General features: G+C 32.6%; 1 protein-coding gene across 1 annotated transcript in view; it reads right to left on the bottom strand.

Annotated features, from left to right (window-relative positions):
• LOC124369520 overlaps positions 1–19,068 on the bottom strand; it is an 89,883-nt gene that overhangs the window by 37,026 nt on the left and 33,789 nt on the right. The window contains exons 15-17 of the mRNA XM_046827540.1: positions 18,611–18,752; positions 17,995–18,303; positions 16,873–17,085 (exon numbers count right to left, since the gene is read on the bottom strand). Of these exons, the coding sequence (XP_046683496.1) occupies positions 16,873–17,085; positions 17,995–18,303; positions 18,611–18,752 (664 nt within the window). The remainder of the gene's footprint in view (positions 1–16,872; positions 17,086–17,994; positions 18,304–18,610; positions 18,753–19,068) is intronic.

Below are 19,068 nucleotides of genomic sequence, written 5' to 3'. Positions count from 1 at the left end.
ATACATAATAGTGTTATACAACATTTTGTCACATTTTGTAGTGAAGATATATTATTCAAAAGTACCAATAAACTTCTTTTACCAAAACATTTTTTTGTAACATGTAATTCAGATATATAAGCAAACTTTTGTATATTTTAGATTTATTCTAAAAAATTTCATATTACCTGAGGGGGTGCTATACATTTGAGAAAAATGTATTCTTTACTAATATTTTTATGTTAATCAGTAATTTAAAAAAAACCTACATTGAAATGATTCAATATTTAATAATTTTTTTGTAAACTACATTTATTTCTAAAGACATTGATGTTTTTAAAATGTTTGTATCTTAAAAAATAGATGAGCAGTGATTAAAATACAAAACTCTTACAAAATCATCAAAAAGTGCCTGCCATTTTGGGAAAAATTATGGTCAATTTCAAGGTTAAAATGCCCTAAAAATATTTAAACTAAAATTTAACCCATTAATCAATGTTGTAAATGATAAAAACTGCTCTACAAAAGAAAAATTGCAAGCTTGTATGAACATTGAGCGATTAATGTGTTTAATATATTGCACATTTAAGATTGTACAAATTAGAAAACTGTAGTTTAGATATTACTGATATAAATATTGACAAAAGTATATGCTAAATTTCTTTTGGAAATAAAGTTATGTAGAAATTTCAAACCTTGTGATTATAATAATAATCTTACTTACATAAGTATGTTGCACATTCACCTGAAACAAAATTAGCACAGTATACAATAAAAGTAGGTTACACATAATACAAGACATTCAGAAACATGCACAAAATCAGAATTTTGCAAATTGTGCAGAATTGATGTTTGTTGCAAATTCAGTTGTATAAAGTTATTATTTGCATTTTCTATTATTTTATTGTATTGTCATGGGTAAGACACTTGTAATACAATGTAAAGCATTTCTTTGAATTTATAGTTTTACATTTTCTTCTAAACACTGCTTCCCACTTGAAGCTATCAGATATCTGTGATATCTGAATGACAAAGAATTGCCACTTCCAAAATGGTGATACACATCTCGACACCCTACAAATTGACTAATAATGATACGCTTCCAAACTTATTCAGAATGGCTTAGCCAACATGGAGCAGACAATTTAAACTACTTAACTCTCCAAGTGATACGTGTTTTTACCCATGGTGATGGGTATATTTTGATTAAAATATGTGCGCATGTTAAAAAAAACATTTTTTTAACCCTTTTAGTCCTATAGCGTCTACGTCGTAGACGCTGAGTTTATGTCGAAAAGTGCTAGCGTCTACGTCGTAGACGCAGCGTATTTTTATATATATTGGTTCAGTTTATGCAAGTTACTGGCTGCAAACGATGACAGTTCATCCAAAAGCCATAGAGTAACGATATTTGTATATTTAATTGCCGACGACCAGCTGTTTTACGTCATACGACGTGAAATAAAAAAGGTCAGTTCGGATGTTTACGTTGTGAGCAAACTGACGCTGTGCTTTGTTTACTCTGTTTTATCTTATTTTGACCATTAAATTGTGTTATAATTGTGAAATACTACTTCATTAGTATTCCAAATCATTGCATTACTTCATTTTTCATTTGTGTTTTCCGTGTGTATTATATTTTACTAAGTTACAATGTCTAATAAAAACATTGCAGGTTATGATGAGTTACTTCACCTTTTTTTATAGTTTTATTACTGAATAAAACAATTATTTAGGTAAAAAAAGTGTTAACTGTGCTTGAATTTCTTCTTTTATAAATAATAATAAAGTTAGTAAAGCATTTATGCTAATAATAGTAAGTGTATTACTTTTTCTCTTGAGCGTTTCAAACATTAGGCCTATATGTAGGGCAAGATTTGGCGCGGACAACATATTATATTTTTAATCAACATTTCTTATTTGTTGTGTAAAAATCAAATCAAATATATGTAATTTGTTTAGTTTTAGTTGCTCTTTCCGATGGTAGCCTCAGAAAAATAATATAAAATTGTTTACCTACTAAAATTGTATGCCAAAGTGAAAAACAATTATAAAAAACATTTACATTATAAAGAACATTTTTTTATAACAATCCAAATATGTACAAACGTATTTTTTGTATTTATTTCTGTTTACTGTTTATTTATCTTCAATACAAAAAAAAAGTAATAAGATATGACCTCAAATAAGGAAATAGTAAGGAATTTACTAAAACTCTGCATTTATGCACTAAAATGCTTAGCACTCTTGGGTATGGCAATGCGCCTGACCCCTTAGCACTAAAAGGGTTAAAAAGCAAAAACTATATTGTGTTGCATATCATTTTATTCTGTACATTCTAAGGAATCAGAAAATAATACTATAAGTGAACATTGGTGAATAAATGATGTCTTCTGGTATATAAGTTCTCAACCACACAGGATTAGAAAATTCTTGAATAGGCCTATTTGGATTAGGTGTATACTATCACTATTATTTACAGTATGATGAGAAATATCTACTTCAGAAAATTACAAGTCTTCAAAGTTTGGAACGTATTCCTCACCGCTGCTAGAAGAATAATCCTCTAATGACACATCTGAATCAAGTTCTGACACATCTATATCACTAGTATCTTCCAAATCACTTATTTCATCATCTAAAAACATATCTGATTTGATCTGAGCCTAAATTGTTATCCATTGCCACTAAATACAGCACAATTCAAAACAATAACACAGTAGACACCATTACTGTATGGGTGTAACAACAGCAGAAAACAGCTGGTTAAAAAACATTGATATATCGACCGCCAAAACAATCTATTAGATTCCATAGAGAATATAAAAGAAACTCCAGAATTTCATGATTACGTCACTATATGAAACTTTAGATTTCAACGAGAATTGTTGAAGGAATTAGCGTTGCAAAAAGCACTTACATAATAGTAGCACTCACGACGATATCACCCGGGGCGGACGATATAATCGTCGCGGCCAATACTATTATCACCGCGAGGGTTAATCATATATTACTAACCTATACTAACTATAAGACTACTTTCATTGGTTTGCAATTCTAATAATTATTTAAATACAATTGTAACATTGTTTAGTATTTTTAATTATATTTTCACTTTTGTAGTTTATTAAACTACATGCATTGAAAAGTATTGCAAAAGAGTCGGTTACCTCGGATAAATTAGTAAAATTTATTAAATAATAAGTATATATTTGGAGTTTAGCGTGTCAACTATAAAGGATCTAACAAAAAGGTTGGGCCTGGGCCGGCTATGCATTTTCAGATTTTGTGAGTGATTCTAAGCTAAAAATGAAGAATAACTTTTTTCTAATTTCCACATTGTTTAGCCGCTAGCCGCCATTTCGTATTTTTATTAACACTATTTAAAACTAAAGAAACCAAATTTGCACATAGATTTAAATAGGCAATAGGAAAATAAAAAAGAAATTGTGTCTTTTTCTCTAATATTAACAAAATGGCATCTGTTGAAATTTTTAAGTCAAATAACAAAAAACAGTATAGTTATAACAGATTTACTAGACAACTGTTTGGAGAATTTGATTACAATTCCAGCAGTACTAGTTTCAACAAAATCCATCAAGGCTTAAGCGAGCACAACCACTTCAAAGATAAGCTTTAGGTTTTTTACATGTCAGTAGCGAATGTAAAAAACACTTCAGGATGGTAGACTGGCCCCCAAGTGTTATGAAAGCTCTATAACACGTCCAATACCATAAATACGAATATCAAATATTTTACTTTTGCTCATATGCCTAAGTATGGCAATATACATGAATCTTCTACTTGGATAGATTATAGATGGTAATGAGCAAAGATTGTTAATAATCATTACTTATATAACATAAATATGACAAACTATCAACATAACCCTGACTTGGTCTAGGCCTATGTGGGGTTCTATGTCTGTTACTTGGTCCAGGAACATTTTCAATTTCCTGATCAAGTCATCAAAATCAGGAATATATTCCTCGCCGCTTCCAAAGGACAAGTCTTCCAATGCAGGATAATCCTCAGGAAAGTCCTCAGCTTCAATGTCACTTTGGACACATAGCTTCAATGTCACTTTGGACACACAGCTTCAATGTCACTTTGGACACACAGCTTCAATGTCACTTTGGACACACAGCTTCAATGTCACTTTGGACACACAGCTTCAATGTCACTTTGGACACACAGCTTCAATGTCACTTTGGACACACAGCTTCAATGTCACTTTGGACACACAGCTTCAATGTCACTTTGGACACATACATTACTCTCATCGCGCTTATCCGCCGCCAATTCTATCTGCCATTGCTGTGCAACAGGACGCAAACGCCCCCTTCTTATTTTTGTAAGTAACCCAGTACATTCTTCTCCATAAGATATCTTATCAGGCTTATCCAACTGACATTTTGGTGTACTCAAAAAACGGGCTGAATCTTTAAAAACGATTATTAACAACAAAAAAGTTATACAATTGTTCTTTGATACAAAACTCAAATATTTTACTAAGAATAGGAACTAATGAGATTGGTCGATAGCTAGAGGGGTTAGTCCTATCTCCTTTTTTAAAAATTGGCAATACTTTTGTCATTTTTAATGCATGAGGAAATGTTCCTTGGTCTAGCATCTTGTTAAATAAATAAGTAACTGGCTCTAATATTATGTCAATGATGACTTTCATAATTGCATTGGAAAAACCATAATAATCCTCACTTTTTGAGGTACTCAACCTAGATGTACAATAATATAAAACATAATTTCTTTCAATATTTTTCCATTCAAAATCATTCATTAATACACCCTTATTTCTTATGTACTTTTCTAAATATTCAAGAGCAAGGTTATTGTCATTCTGCTGGTCAGAAGTATTAATTATATTAGAAGGCGAAAGTGTTAAAGAAGTTATTAAGTCTTAGAATCAATAAAAGTTTCACGATTTTTTTCTTCAACCTTTTTTCTGTATTACACTTATTTTTTGAATTGGTAATATATTTCTCATTGAATAATTTTATGTCTTTTAATTTCAGATCTATACAGATTTTTTGCTCTCGAGTACACATTTTTACATTGTAGTTCTTAACTGTACCCTTACTGTTCTTAAGCTTATCATACAATGCAACTACTATTTTCCTAATATTTTCCAATTCTTTTATATCATTTACTACTTAACCTATTTATTAGTATTGTCACTATTGCCTAATTTAATATCTTTAAAAGGACAGCACACATTAAAATTGCTTGTCAAGACAAAGTTAAAATAATCAAATGCTACATCTACATTAGTAAAACGTAGCTGTGACCAGTCTACATGAGTCAAATTTTCCCTAAAATTGTTAATACCATATGGCGTTCAACGTTCTAATGATTTTAGTCTAAATAACTTTATTTATACCTGTGTTTGGAGCACCACTAAAGCATTCCACTCGTTTAGTGCCAAAGTCCGAAACGATTGGTCGGCCGATTTTAATTATTCAAAGCATTGTTACTTTATTGGGGGGAGGAGGGCGGAGACTTGCCGCGGTACAGGAGTAGAACTAACCAAGAAAAATTCACTACACTAGTGGAGGTAACCTTAGATCAACCGCCGATCGTCATCAGTCGTCATTACTACGCAATAGCAGTCAGCTGACGATCGCTGTTTTCAAAGCTGTTTCTTTATATTCTCGTGTACGATAATCAACTAAACACATAACGGAAGAAAGCTTGGGATGTAATCTAACGATGGGTACCTAAATGCGTATGAAAAGATGCGAAATATCCTGACCGAGCCGATTTTACTAATAGCTGTTTTGAACGACAACGCATTGACGCCTATCATTCATAATTGATGTTAGAACGTCAACGCATGGACAACTATCATGTGGAGCGTTAATATGGCTCAATAAAGGGCTTATGACTGACTAATATGAGTATACAAGTAAGATATATGGCGATCCTGGACCACTTTAAGGAGACAACAGTAAATCAATATACTCATAAATTACTGTTCAAAGGACTATAAATAATCCAACAAAAATGTTAAGTTAACTGAATAACCAAGCAAAAAGTCCAACAAAAGATTTGCTCGGAATATATGAAAAAACTGAAAAATCTGTCATCATTCAACAAATTCTTGTAAATCATATGAAAAATCTCCTACATTCAATGAAGTAAAAAATCACAAAGATTTCTCAAAATCAATGCAAAATGGTAGAAATTTGAGAAATATTACACCTCTACAATTTTTCCCCAACTTGATTATTTCCCCACTTTTTTACCTATATTTAACAATATGCTTTAATATATGATAAAAATGTGATGAAATACCTAAAAACGTGAATTATTTCAGAGCTAAATCTTTTCCTATGTAAATGGAGCGTAAAAAATATCTTGCCCCTTCTGCATAAAGGAAATTTCAACAAAATCTATGAAAGACACTATAATTCAGAGATTTATCTAATAAAGAAATTTACAAGAAATAACTAAATTCTTTGCAAACCTAGGCTGGAGAAAATCAAATAAATAAAACCTACTGTATTAATTGTGTAGAGTTTGATAATGTTCAGTGCATAAATGGGCAAGAAATATAAAACCAAATGTTTAAACCTCTTCGTGAGACACTGTGTGTATGTATAAATTATAAACAATAATAATTTACTCACTTTACAAGAAGCACACACTATGATTGATTCTTCTGCCTAGAACAAGATAACAAGATATTAAATGTACTATAGATGTGATATCAATGATTAATTTTAAAAACAAATTACATTTAAAAGATCGTATAATCATAATAAGCAAGTATTCGTTGAAGACAGTGTATTATTTCTAGGTTAAATAATTAGTTTATTCCTAAATGCAAAATTTCAACAATTTGGCACATTTTGAGAATATTCAAATGCCATTGATTAAGTTCCACAGCACTTGCTCAATTATCACTTGAGCATGGATTTTCCAATTTCCATGAGTGATTGAGAGCAGTCCATCTCATTGGCTGAGCTTTAGCAAAGCCTATCACTCATGGGGCTGGAAAAATTTCATTTCTGTCTGCCCGGACAATATCTCAAAAACAAACTGACCTATCAACATGAAATTGAATATGAAGTTTCATTTATATATCAGGAACACTTAACCCCAGAACTGGTGGTCATTATTTCCTCAGATGGCAGGACATTTTGAGTGTTTCATACCTATTCTTTAAAAATGTTGTAAAAAATAAATATTTACTATGATTTTATATGTGCAATACATTTTTTTAATGAGAACAAGGAGGTAATTATGGTATAAAAACATTATGCATAAACCATAAAAACATATCACTACCATAAAAACATATCACTACACTAAAAAGATCCTTCTTTAAAAATTGGAACTGCACCTGGTAAAATCTGATGACAATATAAATATTAGAATTTGAGATAACCAATTTATTCTTTTTATATCTTTGTTTCACAAAATATATAATGGTATTAAGGTTCTCTTATCAACAAATTTTGGGAACATTATTGAAATGAGAGCCTAAAAGAAAGCTTTAAAAAGCTATTCTTTTTTTTATATTAAGGAGAAGCTGCTCCTCTTTTAACCCTGAAGTTGGCAGTCGTTGAAAATTGAACGTTATGACAACAAGTAATTCATTTGTTTTAAAATTTAAAAACAAGTTTAGTGACGATATTTAGGTACCATTGAAATTACAAAGAGCTGTTTTAGCAAAATAAAATGATTTTTGTTCTTATTCTTCCTTCTAAACTGCTATTATTTACGATCGCTTGTCGTTGTTTAGTCAAGAGTTGCCATTGCCATTCTCGTCTGCTAACTGAGGTTACGATTACTGCGTTCTTATTTTAGTTCAGTAAAACAGTTATTTCAGTGTTTGAATGTGATATATTTATTACCTGAAGAATGATAAATATAGTTGTTTGACTGTGAGTGACGAAATAAAGTTATTTAATTGGTTATTTGTATTTCATTGTTATGTAAGTGTTAAGTGTTTTGCCGGCAAGCGTATAACTGTCTACCTCACTAAGCTGTGTTTTCAAGTATGGTGATGTAAATAGTTTTGTCTTCAAAGTCTGTCTCGTTATTTTTTATTATTAGTTATTTACTGCATGTAGGAAATTTTTGAGGCAGAAGTGTTGGTGTTTTGCTGGTAACCTTATCAATGACTTGTTTTGAACCTAACCCATGTTTTGTAATAGGCCTAGTTTGGTGTAATTAGTTTTTTCTTCAAAGCATGTCTATCGCTTTTTACTTCTTGTTAGACTATTTTACCATACATTTTTAGTTATTTAGTGCGTGATGGAAAATTTTAGAGACAGATCAAGTGATTTGCGGGAATTACTAAGCCCAGTTAGTGACAATGAAGTAGATTCTGACAGATTCGTTAGATTTTTCTTCTGGTAGTGAGGACAATTATTGTCCTCAATTTGAGTTTGATTCTGACGACTCCAGGTCAAACAATAGGCCTGAACGACAGATTCCTAGATCTGAATCAGAAGGTCAAGTAGGCCTACCTCTTCCTAATTTCTCACTACCAACTCGTCCATCAGACCTGTCTATACGACAGACCTCCTCCCCATCACAAGAGATTCCACACATAAATGACGTATGGTTAAAAATTTATCCTCCTGAACCAAGACAAAACTTGGAAGAAAAATTCTTGATAAGAAACCCCGGAGCTAGAGATTGTCCTGAAAGTCACGAGCGAATAGAATATTTTTAATTATTTGTAGGTGATGGCATGATAAATGTCATGGCTAGAGAAACCAACAAATATGCTGCAAAGCAGAATGAAAAAAAACTTATCTGGGAAAATGAGAGGACAATCTAGGCTTCAGACTTGGTGTAATGTGACAATTGAGGAAATGAAGCAGTTTTTAGCTATAGTGATAAATATGGGATTGACCTCACATAAAAAAATTGCAGATTATTGGTCACAAGACCCTGCAGACTTTATTCCCTGGTATGGAAAAATTATGGCCTTACGTAGGTTCCAGGCAATTCATGCCATGATGCATTTGACTTCACAACGGTTCATCAAAAGAGGCCAACCAGGGTATGACCCTTGGGTCAAGATCGGGCCATTTTGGGACGCTGCTAATACTGCCTTCAAAAGCCACTGGACTCCTTACCAAAATCTTAGTATTGATGAGAGTATGGTAGGGATGAAGAACAGGTGCTCGTTCATCCGGTATATGCCTGATAAAAGACATGCACGCTATGGCATAAAAAAATTTGAGTTGGTTGACTCAAGAACTGCATATATGATACACTCTGCGCTTTATTCAGGTAGAGACTAATTAGTTGAAGACGGAGTAGGTGACAGCTTACCCATAGAGTTGTGTATGATCTCATGGAGAGAGGTCAGTGTTTGAATAAAGGTTATCATGTATTCACAGATAAATTTTATACAAAGTTACCTATTGCACAAACCTTGTTACAACACAACACCTTTATGACAGGTACAACTAACAAAATACTAAGGACTTATCAAAAGTGTGCTCAACACAAAACTTGGGGCACAAGAATTAGTTCATTTTAGAAAGGGACCAGTGCTTTTGACTGGCTATAAGCAAAAACCCACTAGAAAATCAGTGTACTTGCTGTCAACTGTTACCATGCTGAAGCCAGGGAAATTATAAGTAGAAGTGGCATTGTGGCTAAAAAACCTACACTCATTGACCACTATAACAAGCTAATGGGCGGAGTTGACAATAAAGATAAGTCCATTTATCACCTTTCTTGCACTAGGCCTACTAGAAGATATTGGAAGAAGATTTTTTCAACATCCTGGACATGTGCATTCATAATTCTTTTATAGTATACGGTTTTCAGTGTACTCCACAAACTCCAATGCCAAGAAGAAAATACATTTTACAAATTGTTCAATCCTTGGCAGGCACTGGAGCACCAGTTGCCCCTCATCATTTACCCCTCTCTAAAGGTGGTTCTCACAAACTTGAACATCTTCCAGGAAAAAAAATAAGGGTTTGCTGTGTTTGTCCTCCCAAAATAAAAAAAGATCCATCTTGGTAGTTGTAATGCAGCTGTGCACAGGGAGTGTTAAAAAAAATGACACATGAATGGAGAGCTACCAAACAAAAGAGGAAAAGATCAGAGGACAGTGATGTAGATTGAAATATGTGCATTACTTTACCGGACAGTATTTACAGTGTAATGTTTCCATACTTATACATTTAATTGATTTTATAGTTTTATTTAATTAAAAATACAGTATACCATTACTACGAGCGAGATAGAAAATAATATAATGATTTAGTGAACATTTCTTTTATTATAATAAATATTGCATAATGCATGTGCTACACATTTTCCTGCGATGTACTTCAAATATATCCTTCAAATATATTGTCAAATATATAAAACCAAGGTAGGTAATAGTCTAAATTATGTGTTTAGTATTGTTATGTACATTAGTAAGTATGTTTGGCATGTTTACTTCCCAACTTGTGCGTTCTTTCAAAACGAGTTTTCACGAATATGCATGGCTTTAGAAAAATGCATGCCAAATAATTTTGTTGTTGTAAAAACCCCATACAACTATACATTTTCTGAAATTAGACAAGTTTTTCTATCTTTTAGATATTTTGGAATTATAAATTTCAAACTTTCTATTAGTTTCCTATGCATGGTCTCCTCAAAATTACGTAAATTTAATTTTTTTATTTCAAGTTTTACCTAATGTAAAAAGTATGTATAACACTGATTCATATATATATTAGTAGGTTATGTTATTCTACAGATATTACTGAATAAAAAAACAAAGCATAATTATAAAAACACAATATTTGAAGTATAGAGATCATTAAGAATAAGAATAAACGGAGCCAAAATAGTTTTGCCACTACAGGACTTTTAGTTGCCAGCTCCAGGTGCTTTACTTTGCCTGTCCTCATGGGCCACTGGCCTGTGCAAGGATTTTATCAAGCAGAATAAGTGAGAGAGTCAATACAGTACAAGGTCGATGGTACTGATAAAACGTGAATCGGTCACAGGTCACAGACAGGATTCGAACCCGCGCTATCTCTACGAGCTCTGCCATCGGCACTCCCAAAATGCTGATAAACCAACATTATAAACTATACCCAAAATACAACACTAATTTTCAAAATGGCTAGATAACTATGGTCTTTCTGTAGTTTTATGACAATACTGTTGCCAAAACAGCCAAACAAATTCACCATTGAAATTAGCAATACTCTCTGTTTTAAATGGTGGTGGTAGTTTTGATTAATGTACTATATGAACAGTCAAAAAACGTGTGTATCAGATCGACATTATCAAACTGATTCTGATCGACATTAATGTCGATTGCCAGTTTCAGGGTTACATTATATGATGGCACATATCACTCCATGATGGCAACGAGAAAATGTCATAGTAAATCAATTTGTAAATAAACTTAATACAACCATAAGACATTCAAACGTGTGACATATGAATATGAACACATGTAGCCTATCACAACACATTGTCACTTTATAGTGACTTAAGTGTGTTGAATTTTTATATAAATCTAATTTAATATAATATAACAATGCCACAAATTTACTTACTCTTTTGGTTTCTTTACATAAACCACAGATAACTGTTGATTGTTCTGGCTGGAACAAGAAATTAAATATATCAGTAGTGATTGTAGTATCAATAATAAATTTTAAAAACAAATTACATTTAAAAGATTCTACAATAAAAATAAGCAAGTATTTTTTTAGATAGTATGTTATTTCTAGGTTCTAAAATCATTTCATTCCTCAATGAAAAATTTTAACAATATGGCACATTTCAATATTCTTCAAATGCCATTGTTTAGTTCGCAGCCCATACTCCAGCATCACTCGAGCATGGGTTTTCCTGTCTATCAATTTCCACGAGTGACAACCTAGAGTAGTCTGTTTATTGGCTGAGCTTTAGCGAAGCCTGTCACTCATGATGCAGGAAAATGTCATTTCTGTCTGACCACATGATATCTCAAAAACAATCTAAAATTGTGTATGAGGCTCTTAGGTGTATTATTATTTTAAAGATCAGTTTATAAGTTTTAAATAAATATACAACATTTTGAACATAATATTTAATAGTATGTTGAGAAATAATTGACAAGTCAGTAAAATTAACCAGACCAGGCTATTATTTCTTTATAAAAGATCCAATATATTAATACTAAGGTTCAAGAATTTAAAAACAAACTGTATGTATATATTAGGTAATCTAAAAATTGATTGAATTAATTTAAAGAAATAACAGGTAATAATTAGATGAATTATTCCCCAGAGCCATGCTGGATTATGAAAATAAGAGTGTATATAGGGGGGGAGGGTGGGAGGTTTATGGAGGGAGTATTAGTAGTTACAAAAAATTAAAATACAACACTTAGTTTGTTAATTGTACTTTAAAAATTTTTTTATTTCATTCGTTGTTATGTTACACTTCTCTGTACATTTCTACCAAAATTGTCTAATTACGGTAGACAATTCTACAAAAAATCTAATAATAACGAATTTAAAAATTCAATATTTATCAAAACCTGTTTTTTATAGTTGACTTACTAATAAGAAATAAAATTACTGCTGATGTGTGGAAGTTATACAAAGATGTGTTAATATGGTTTTATAACATATTTTAGTATTCAAATATTTGTTCGCAAAAATTGAACAATGAAAATAAATAAATATCATGGTGTATCTTAATTTGACTAGAAGTTCAAATTCTTTATTCTTTTTTATTTTGAAAATGTGAATATTACATGTTTGTGTATATTAATTACATGAACAAAATATAAATTAATAAAATATAAAGAAATAATAACAATAAAAAATGCTTTATTAGCAAGTAAATGTTAAGCTCATATTCAAATAACCTTGAGAACTTCATGACTATGACGATATTTCTTTACTTTCCATAACTTCAGATGTACCATATGTTCACTAAATAACAAAGGGTTGAGTGGAAAGTTCAGTATTTTATTTTTATAGGTAGTCAAAGTACAAATCAAGTTTTAATAAGCATCTAATTTTGTACATATCTTACACAATTTTGTTTGAAACAATACCAGAGAAGATTCAAGATATTTTACTGTCATTAAGCAATTTACATGCAATAGACACAGTCAGAACTGCAATATTTAACAGTTTACCCTAAAACAATTAATTAAAATTCATAACTAAAGCTTAGTAAATAAAAATGACACGATTATATGGGTCGTTGTTCCATGTAATCATAACAATTTTAAATCTGAACTATGATAAATTGTTTAACTATGAGTATAATTTCAGTTTAACGCATTTTAAAATATACCTTAATATTTGTATCAATGGCCGGACACTCATAACATTATTAGCCCACCCCACCCCACCTGAGAGCTTGAACACTATGCCAGACCAGTTCAACAGGGAGGCCACCATCACAGGGTGGAATCCAGTGAATAAGTAAAGATGAAACTGTATATATTGTACAGAAAGGCATGCAATTTAGCCTTAACTGGCACAACTTTTTTAAACCCTTGAACAGAGTTAAACACAAAAGTTACTTCAAAATCAGTTACTATGTAAAACTTACATATTATTTAATTTAAAATAAATTACAGTATATTAAAAAGAAATCAAAATTGGATTTACTTTCATATTTATGAAAAGTCAAAACACATTTTCTAAAAACAAGATTTTTTCTGCAGCCGTGAAAATCATTCATTAACCCTTTCCACTCGTGTGTCGGATGTTGTCCGACATTGCTATTTTACCGTTCCACTCGTATGTCGGACGCCATCCGACATTGCAATGACGTCAGCTTTACTTTATTTTAGCCGGACTACGATGTTTCCGATTGGTGCTGCGATCGGTGCTGCGATCGCACGGCATTCTCAGGAACTAATAAATGACAGCTGAACTACGATTGGTCGGCTGCTGATTTATTTTGCTTTGTCATTGTAGTCACGTTTCCTAACCAATTTTCAAACGCGTTCGCATTAGTGACTCGATATGTCGTAACAATTACATCTTTTCTTTCTGATTCAGAAGTTATTGCTGAATTAGAATGAAGAGGCAAGGAACATTAAATAAAGATACAAAAGCCAACAGTTATCTGTCAGTATAACAAATATATGGGTGGCGTGGACCAAGCAGACCACTATATTGCTTCCTACAAATTTTCCCATAAATCTCTGAAATGGTGGGAGAAAGCTATTTTTCTGGATGTTGGAAATGGGAATAGTAAATAGCTTTCTCTTGTTCAACACGAATAAACAAAACCATGGAGAAAAACTATTCAACACAGGAATTTCAGAGAAATCCTCATCACTGAACTTGTAGGCCATGTCCGTAACCCTATGAGTTTGGAGTTTGAAGCGGTGTCGTCCTTCATCAGTATAAAAAGAAGAAAGGCTAAACAAACACCCAACTCATCCAACAAAAAAAATCTAAAGACTGCTGTTTGTAGCAATAGAAAGGTGCCAGGAGGAAGAAAGGAAACACTTTACTATTGTAAAACCTGTTCAAAAAATCCTGGTCTTCATCCTGCAGAGTGTTTTGAACGATGCTAAAATATAAAATTATTAGTGCAAGTATCAAATTTTATATCTCTATGCTATAAATTAAAAATAAAATAAAATTATTATACAATATAATAATCTATATACTTTATTGACTTCCAGTTTGCTAAAAATGGGGTTTTACTGAAAATATGCTAAAATAAATACGAGCTGAGGGGGCAGACTGGTGAAAAATCTATGTACCCTTATACACTGTTGACCAATTCTTTCCCTGTGATACAAGTACCTTAATATTTTAATTGTAAACTTTGTTGTTTTTAAATTTCTTTTATTATCTGTGTGTAACTTTGTTTTGTTCTTTATTAGTATTGTTTAAGTAATCATTTTAATTGTTTAAATTTTAAGTGTTAACGTTGAAGCTTTCTAGTCATACTGATAGTAATAAGTTGTTTTATCTTCCTCTTTTGTGCATTTTTATTTAATAAACTATGTATTTTATTTGATAACATTTTAATTATTAATATATGGAATACAAAGAAGGCCTAACCTAAAAGTGTTCTGAGGTTTTATACCGATGGTTCACATCCAACTTAAGAGCAGAGTTTGGTGTACATGGGCCATGAACCAAAGTGGTGGTGCATGTGTTGAACCTCATAATTTACATTTAAACAAAATCTTTTTGTATCACCAACTTTTGGAGTATAAATTTATCTACATTTAAAACACAACATTAACATTTCAGCTAAATCATCCAATAAACTGGAACCTTTGCATTTGATACAACTGTGTCACACCATACTCAATAGAATAGGAACTAGCAAACTTTTGATAGGATTCCAAACAATCTAGTAAAATAATTTCTATCCTATTGACAGGCCTGTTGGCAGCTATAAACAGCTTTTACAACAGGATTATAATGCCAATATAAATTTAAAATTATTTGCTCAGTTAGTTATTAGAAATACAATAGAATAGGAACTAGCAAACTTTTGATGGGAAAGGATTCCAAACAATCTAGTAAAATCATTTCTATCCTATTGAGAGGCCTGTTGGCAGCTATAAACAGCTTTTACAACAGAATTATAATGCCAATATAAATTTTAAATTATTTTTTCAGCTAGTTATTAGAAATACAATAGAATTGGAACTAGCAAACTTTTGATAGGAAAGGATTCAAAACAATCTATAGTTGAATTAAAGACAGAAGGGTATCGAGACCCGGCAGCGATGGCCGAGGTTCGAGGCTCTTCGGGACCGGTCGGTTACAGTGTTGCCAAGTTTTTCTGTCTGACTCGATCATCCACAGCGTTGAACCGCTTCTAGGTAGGGGTGGTTCGCAACGGAAACATGTGGACACATTTATCGAAGCGATAAATTGATAAATTAATAGCGATAAATTAATTATTTTATAAGTAATTGAGTCAGAAATCAAAACCTTGTAAAGGATTTTTACTGAAACCACGAGTGTATTATTGAAAATATATACATAGGCCTAATAATAATAATTTGAATATGGTACATTTTACTGTTATTAATAGTTACCTTCAAAACACCAAGGAGTATAGTGAAAAGAACTAAAATTATATTCGTTAAGTAAATGCAAGTCTGCTAAGTTATAATTATTTACTCAGTCTCATCAGTCTTAGCAAATCCATTGAAATGATCACTGTGCCGCGATCAAAAATCAACTTAAAACAAATAAAGATACTGTAGTTTGAACCTGATAAAGCTCGTTTAGCATAGTATTTTTAACCAATAAAAGGTATCCTGTTAAAACTGTTATAGGATAATAATTGTTAATTGTTGAGTCTAAACTTAAATTGCTAGGGTGACCAAAATGCAAAGTTTGCGACTAGGGCGTCAATCCGACAATGATATGAAATTTCCTTCAGTGTGACTTTTATCGATCAACTTAATGTAATCCAATTACTTGACAAAAAATCCGTAAAAATATTTCGAAACTTGTTATATTTTTAATTTATTACTAAATGTTACCAACTTTAAACCACAGATTTGTGATGAAGGATGTTTTTTTTTTTTTTCTTATCATTTAATTTTGGAAATCAATTTGATATATAGAAAACGTGGATATAAGTCTTATAATTTTTTCATCTATTTTTCAATAGCGCCCATTTTATAACCGGTTAAAACCTCTTTGGAAATTACTTTTATTTCTGAGTAAATTAAATACTAAACAGTACATATACAAAAAGCAAACTGACTTTGCTGCACAGTTTAACCAGGAAATAAGTAGTGCCATTAAAATGCATTTAACAAATTTTATTAGTAACATGTAAGGTGTAATATTTACCGATCATTACAAACTATCAATCAATACGGCTTTTTACAGTTCATCGAAGTCCAACACTTTCTGCCACCGGAGAGAGAGGGAAAATACCACTCACATTACTGCCGCATTCTTCCTCTTCATTGTCGTTGCTGTCATTGTCCGAATCCTCTTCACTGGGGCTGTAATTGCCGATGTTTATTACCATCTGCTCAACGGAGTCTTCCATCAACCCTTTATTTTTCCAAGCATCTAGGATTATATTCTTCGTGTGGTCTACTACCTTCTTCGAATCAGACTCTGTTACACGTTCCAACCCCTCTTTCATCAACTGTAATATTTCAGTTATGTTAAATTTCCTGTTGCTTCTTGCAACATATTCCTTTACTTGAGCCCAGATTAATTCTATAGGATTGAAGTCGTCAACTGTAATATTTCAGTTATGTTAAATTTCCTGTTGCTTCTTGAAACATATTCCTTTACTTGAGCCCAGATTAATTCTATAGGATTGAAGTGACAGTGGTATGGTGGCAGACGAAGTACTCAGTGACCATGTTTCTTCGCAATTTCGTCGACTTCATATTTTGTCTGAGGTTTGTTTCTTTGAATAAGTTCTAACAATTCGGCTTTTAACATCACCTTTTCATACTGTATGTCATGATTATTTAACCACTCTATTATTTCATCCTTTCTAGAAATGCTGTTAGGTGGTTTGTCAACTACTTTTGAGTGGTACTTTGCATTGTCCATTACAATGAGCGAGGGCCTCGTTAGGTTTGGAAGTAAAGCATCTTGAAACCATTTTGAAAATACTTTGTGGTTCATCTCTTCATGATACTCGTTGGTTTTCTTTGATGTAAAAAGTAATGCACAGTTAGGAATAAATCCAGCAGAGCTGCCAGCATGCAAAAGAATTATCCTCCCCCCTTTTCCAACAGGAACAGGAAACAGGAAACGTACCTTCAACAGAATCATCAGTCCGTCCAATTTTTTTACAGTGCGCAGAAGTTTCATCAAGCCAAACTATTCCTCAAAATTTAAATCTTTTATTTCTCTAAGAAATCTGCACCTCCAAGCAATGATGTCTCCTCTTTCCATTAATATTTTACGGCTGCCAAATTTCTTGTGTTTGAAACCCAATCTCTTCAATATAATGCAACAGATGATTTGCTTCCACGAAAAAGATCTGCTTCTGCAAGACTTATTTGTAGCTTCCTTACTGTGGATACTCTCTTCTTACGAAGAATCCGTAGACACGGCGGCAGATGGCATCTTTTTGAAAGGCGTCCAGCTCCGTAACAGGCTTAAACCTCGAATATTTCTTATCGGGAGTGTTCAGTTTCAAGCCACTCTGTTCACTTTGTATTTTCTCCTTTCCAGTTCTCACAACTGTATTTTTTCCTATCTCCAAAGCCGCAGCAGTTCTTTCAATAACTTTTTCTACTGGAAGTATCGGTCCTTTGTTAATTTTCTCTCTCTGGAAGTAGTCTCTCACTCGACAAACCAACTCCCGGGATTGGCCTCGCAATGGAACGCCTTTTTCTCCAACCTAGGTGTAAGGCACACTTATCACGCGAGTGCGGGGCCCACCGAGTTTTGTTATCACTGTTTCAGTGCACTGACACATGGTACGGAATTAACAATAATTAAATAATGTGTCACAAAAATGTAACACTAGAAAGTACGTGCGTACACTTGTCTTTCAAATAAGGTTTAGTCTTGAAAAAGACTGTTTAAACACTTGGCCACGAACACACAGAAGTGCAATAACACCACACGAAACAACATACATAACCAACAACCAATGACGTAATGAAGCACGGTTTGCTGCTGTGCATCACCCAGCTGATACCTACCAGGTGACAGCTACAACAGAGGAGACGTGACAATGCTGCCTCCGTCGAAAAGGAAAGTGCTCGGCTGTGATTGGTGGAGCGGTAGGGCGAGCCTTCGTGAGGCAGTTCGGCTGTCTTCGGTCGAGCTCGTCCCAATACCCTTCTATCTTTAATTCAACTATAGTAAAATCATTTCTATCCTATTGACAGGCCTGTTGGCAGCTATAAACAGCTTTTACAACAGAATTATAATGCCAATATAAATTTAAAATTATTTTTTCAGCTAGTTATTGGAAATACAATATAATTGGAACTAGCAAACTTTTGATAGGAGAGGATTCCAAACAATCTAGTAAAATCATTTCTATCCTATTGACAGGCCTGTTGCGAGCTTTAACCCTTTTAGTGCCAGACAAAAAAATCAAAAGTTGGTCTGAGAAATGCCAGTGATTCACATAATACTTCTGAAGGATGCCAGG

The sequence above is a fragment of the Homalodisca vitripennis genome, chromosome X, assembly GCF_021130785.1.
Source record: "Homalodisca vitripennis isolate AUS2020 chromosome X, UT_GWSS_2.1, whole genome shotgun sequence".
Classification (NCBI taxonomy): domain Eukaryota; kingdom Metazoa; phylum Arthropoda; class Insecta; order Hemiptera; family Cicadellidae; genus Homalodisca; species Homalodisca vitripennis.
The sequence above is the reverse complement of the archived record's forward strand: the minus strand, read 5'-3'. Positions and strand labels throughout refer to the sequence as shown.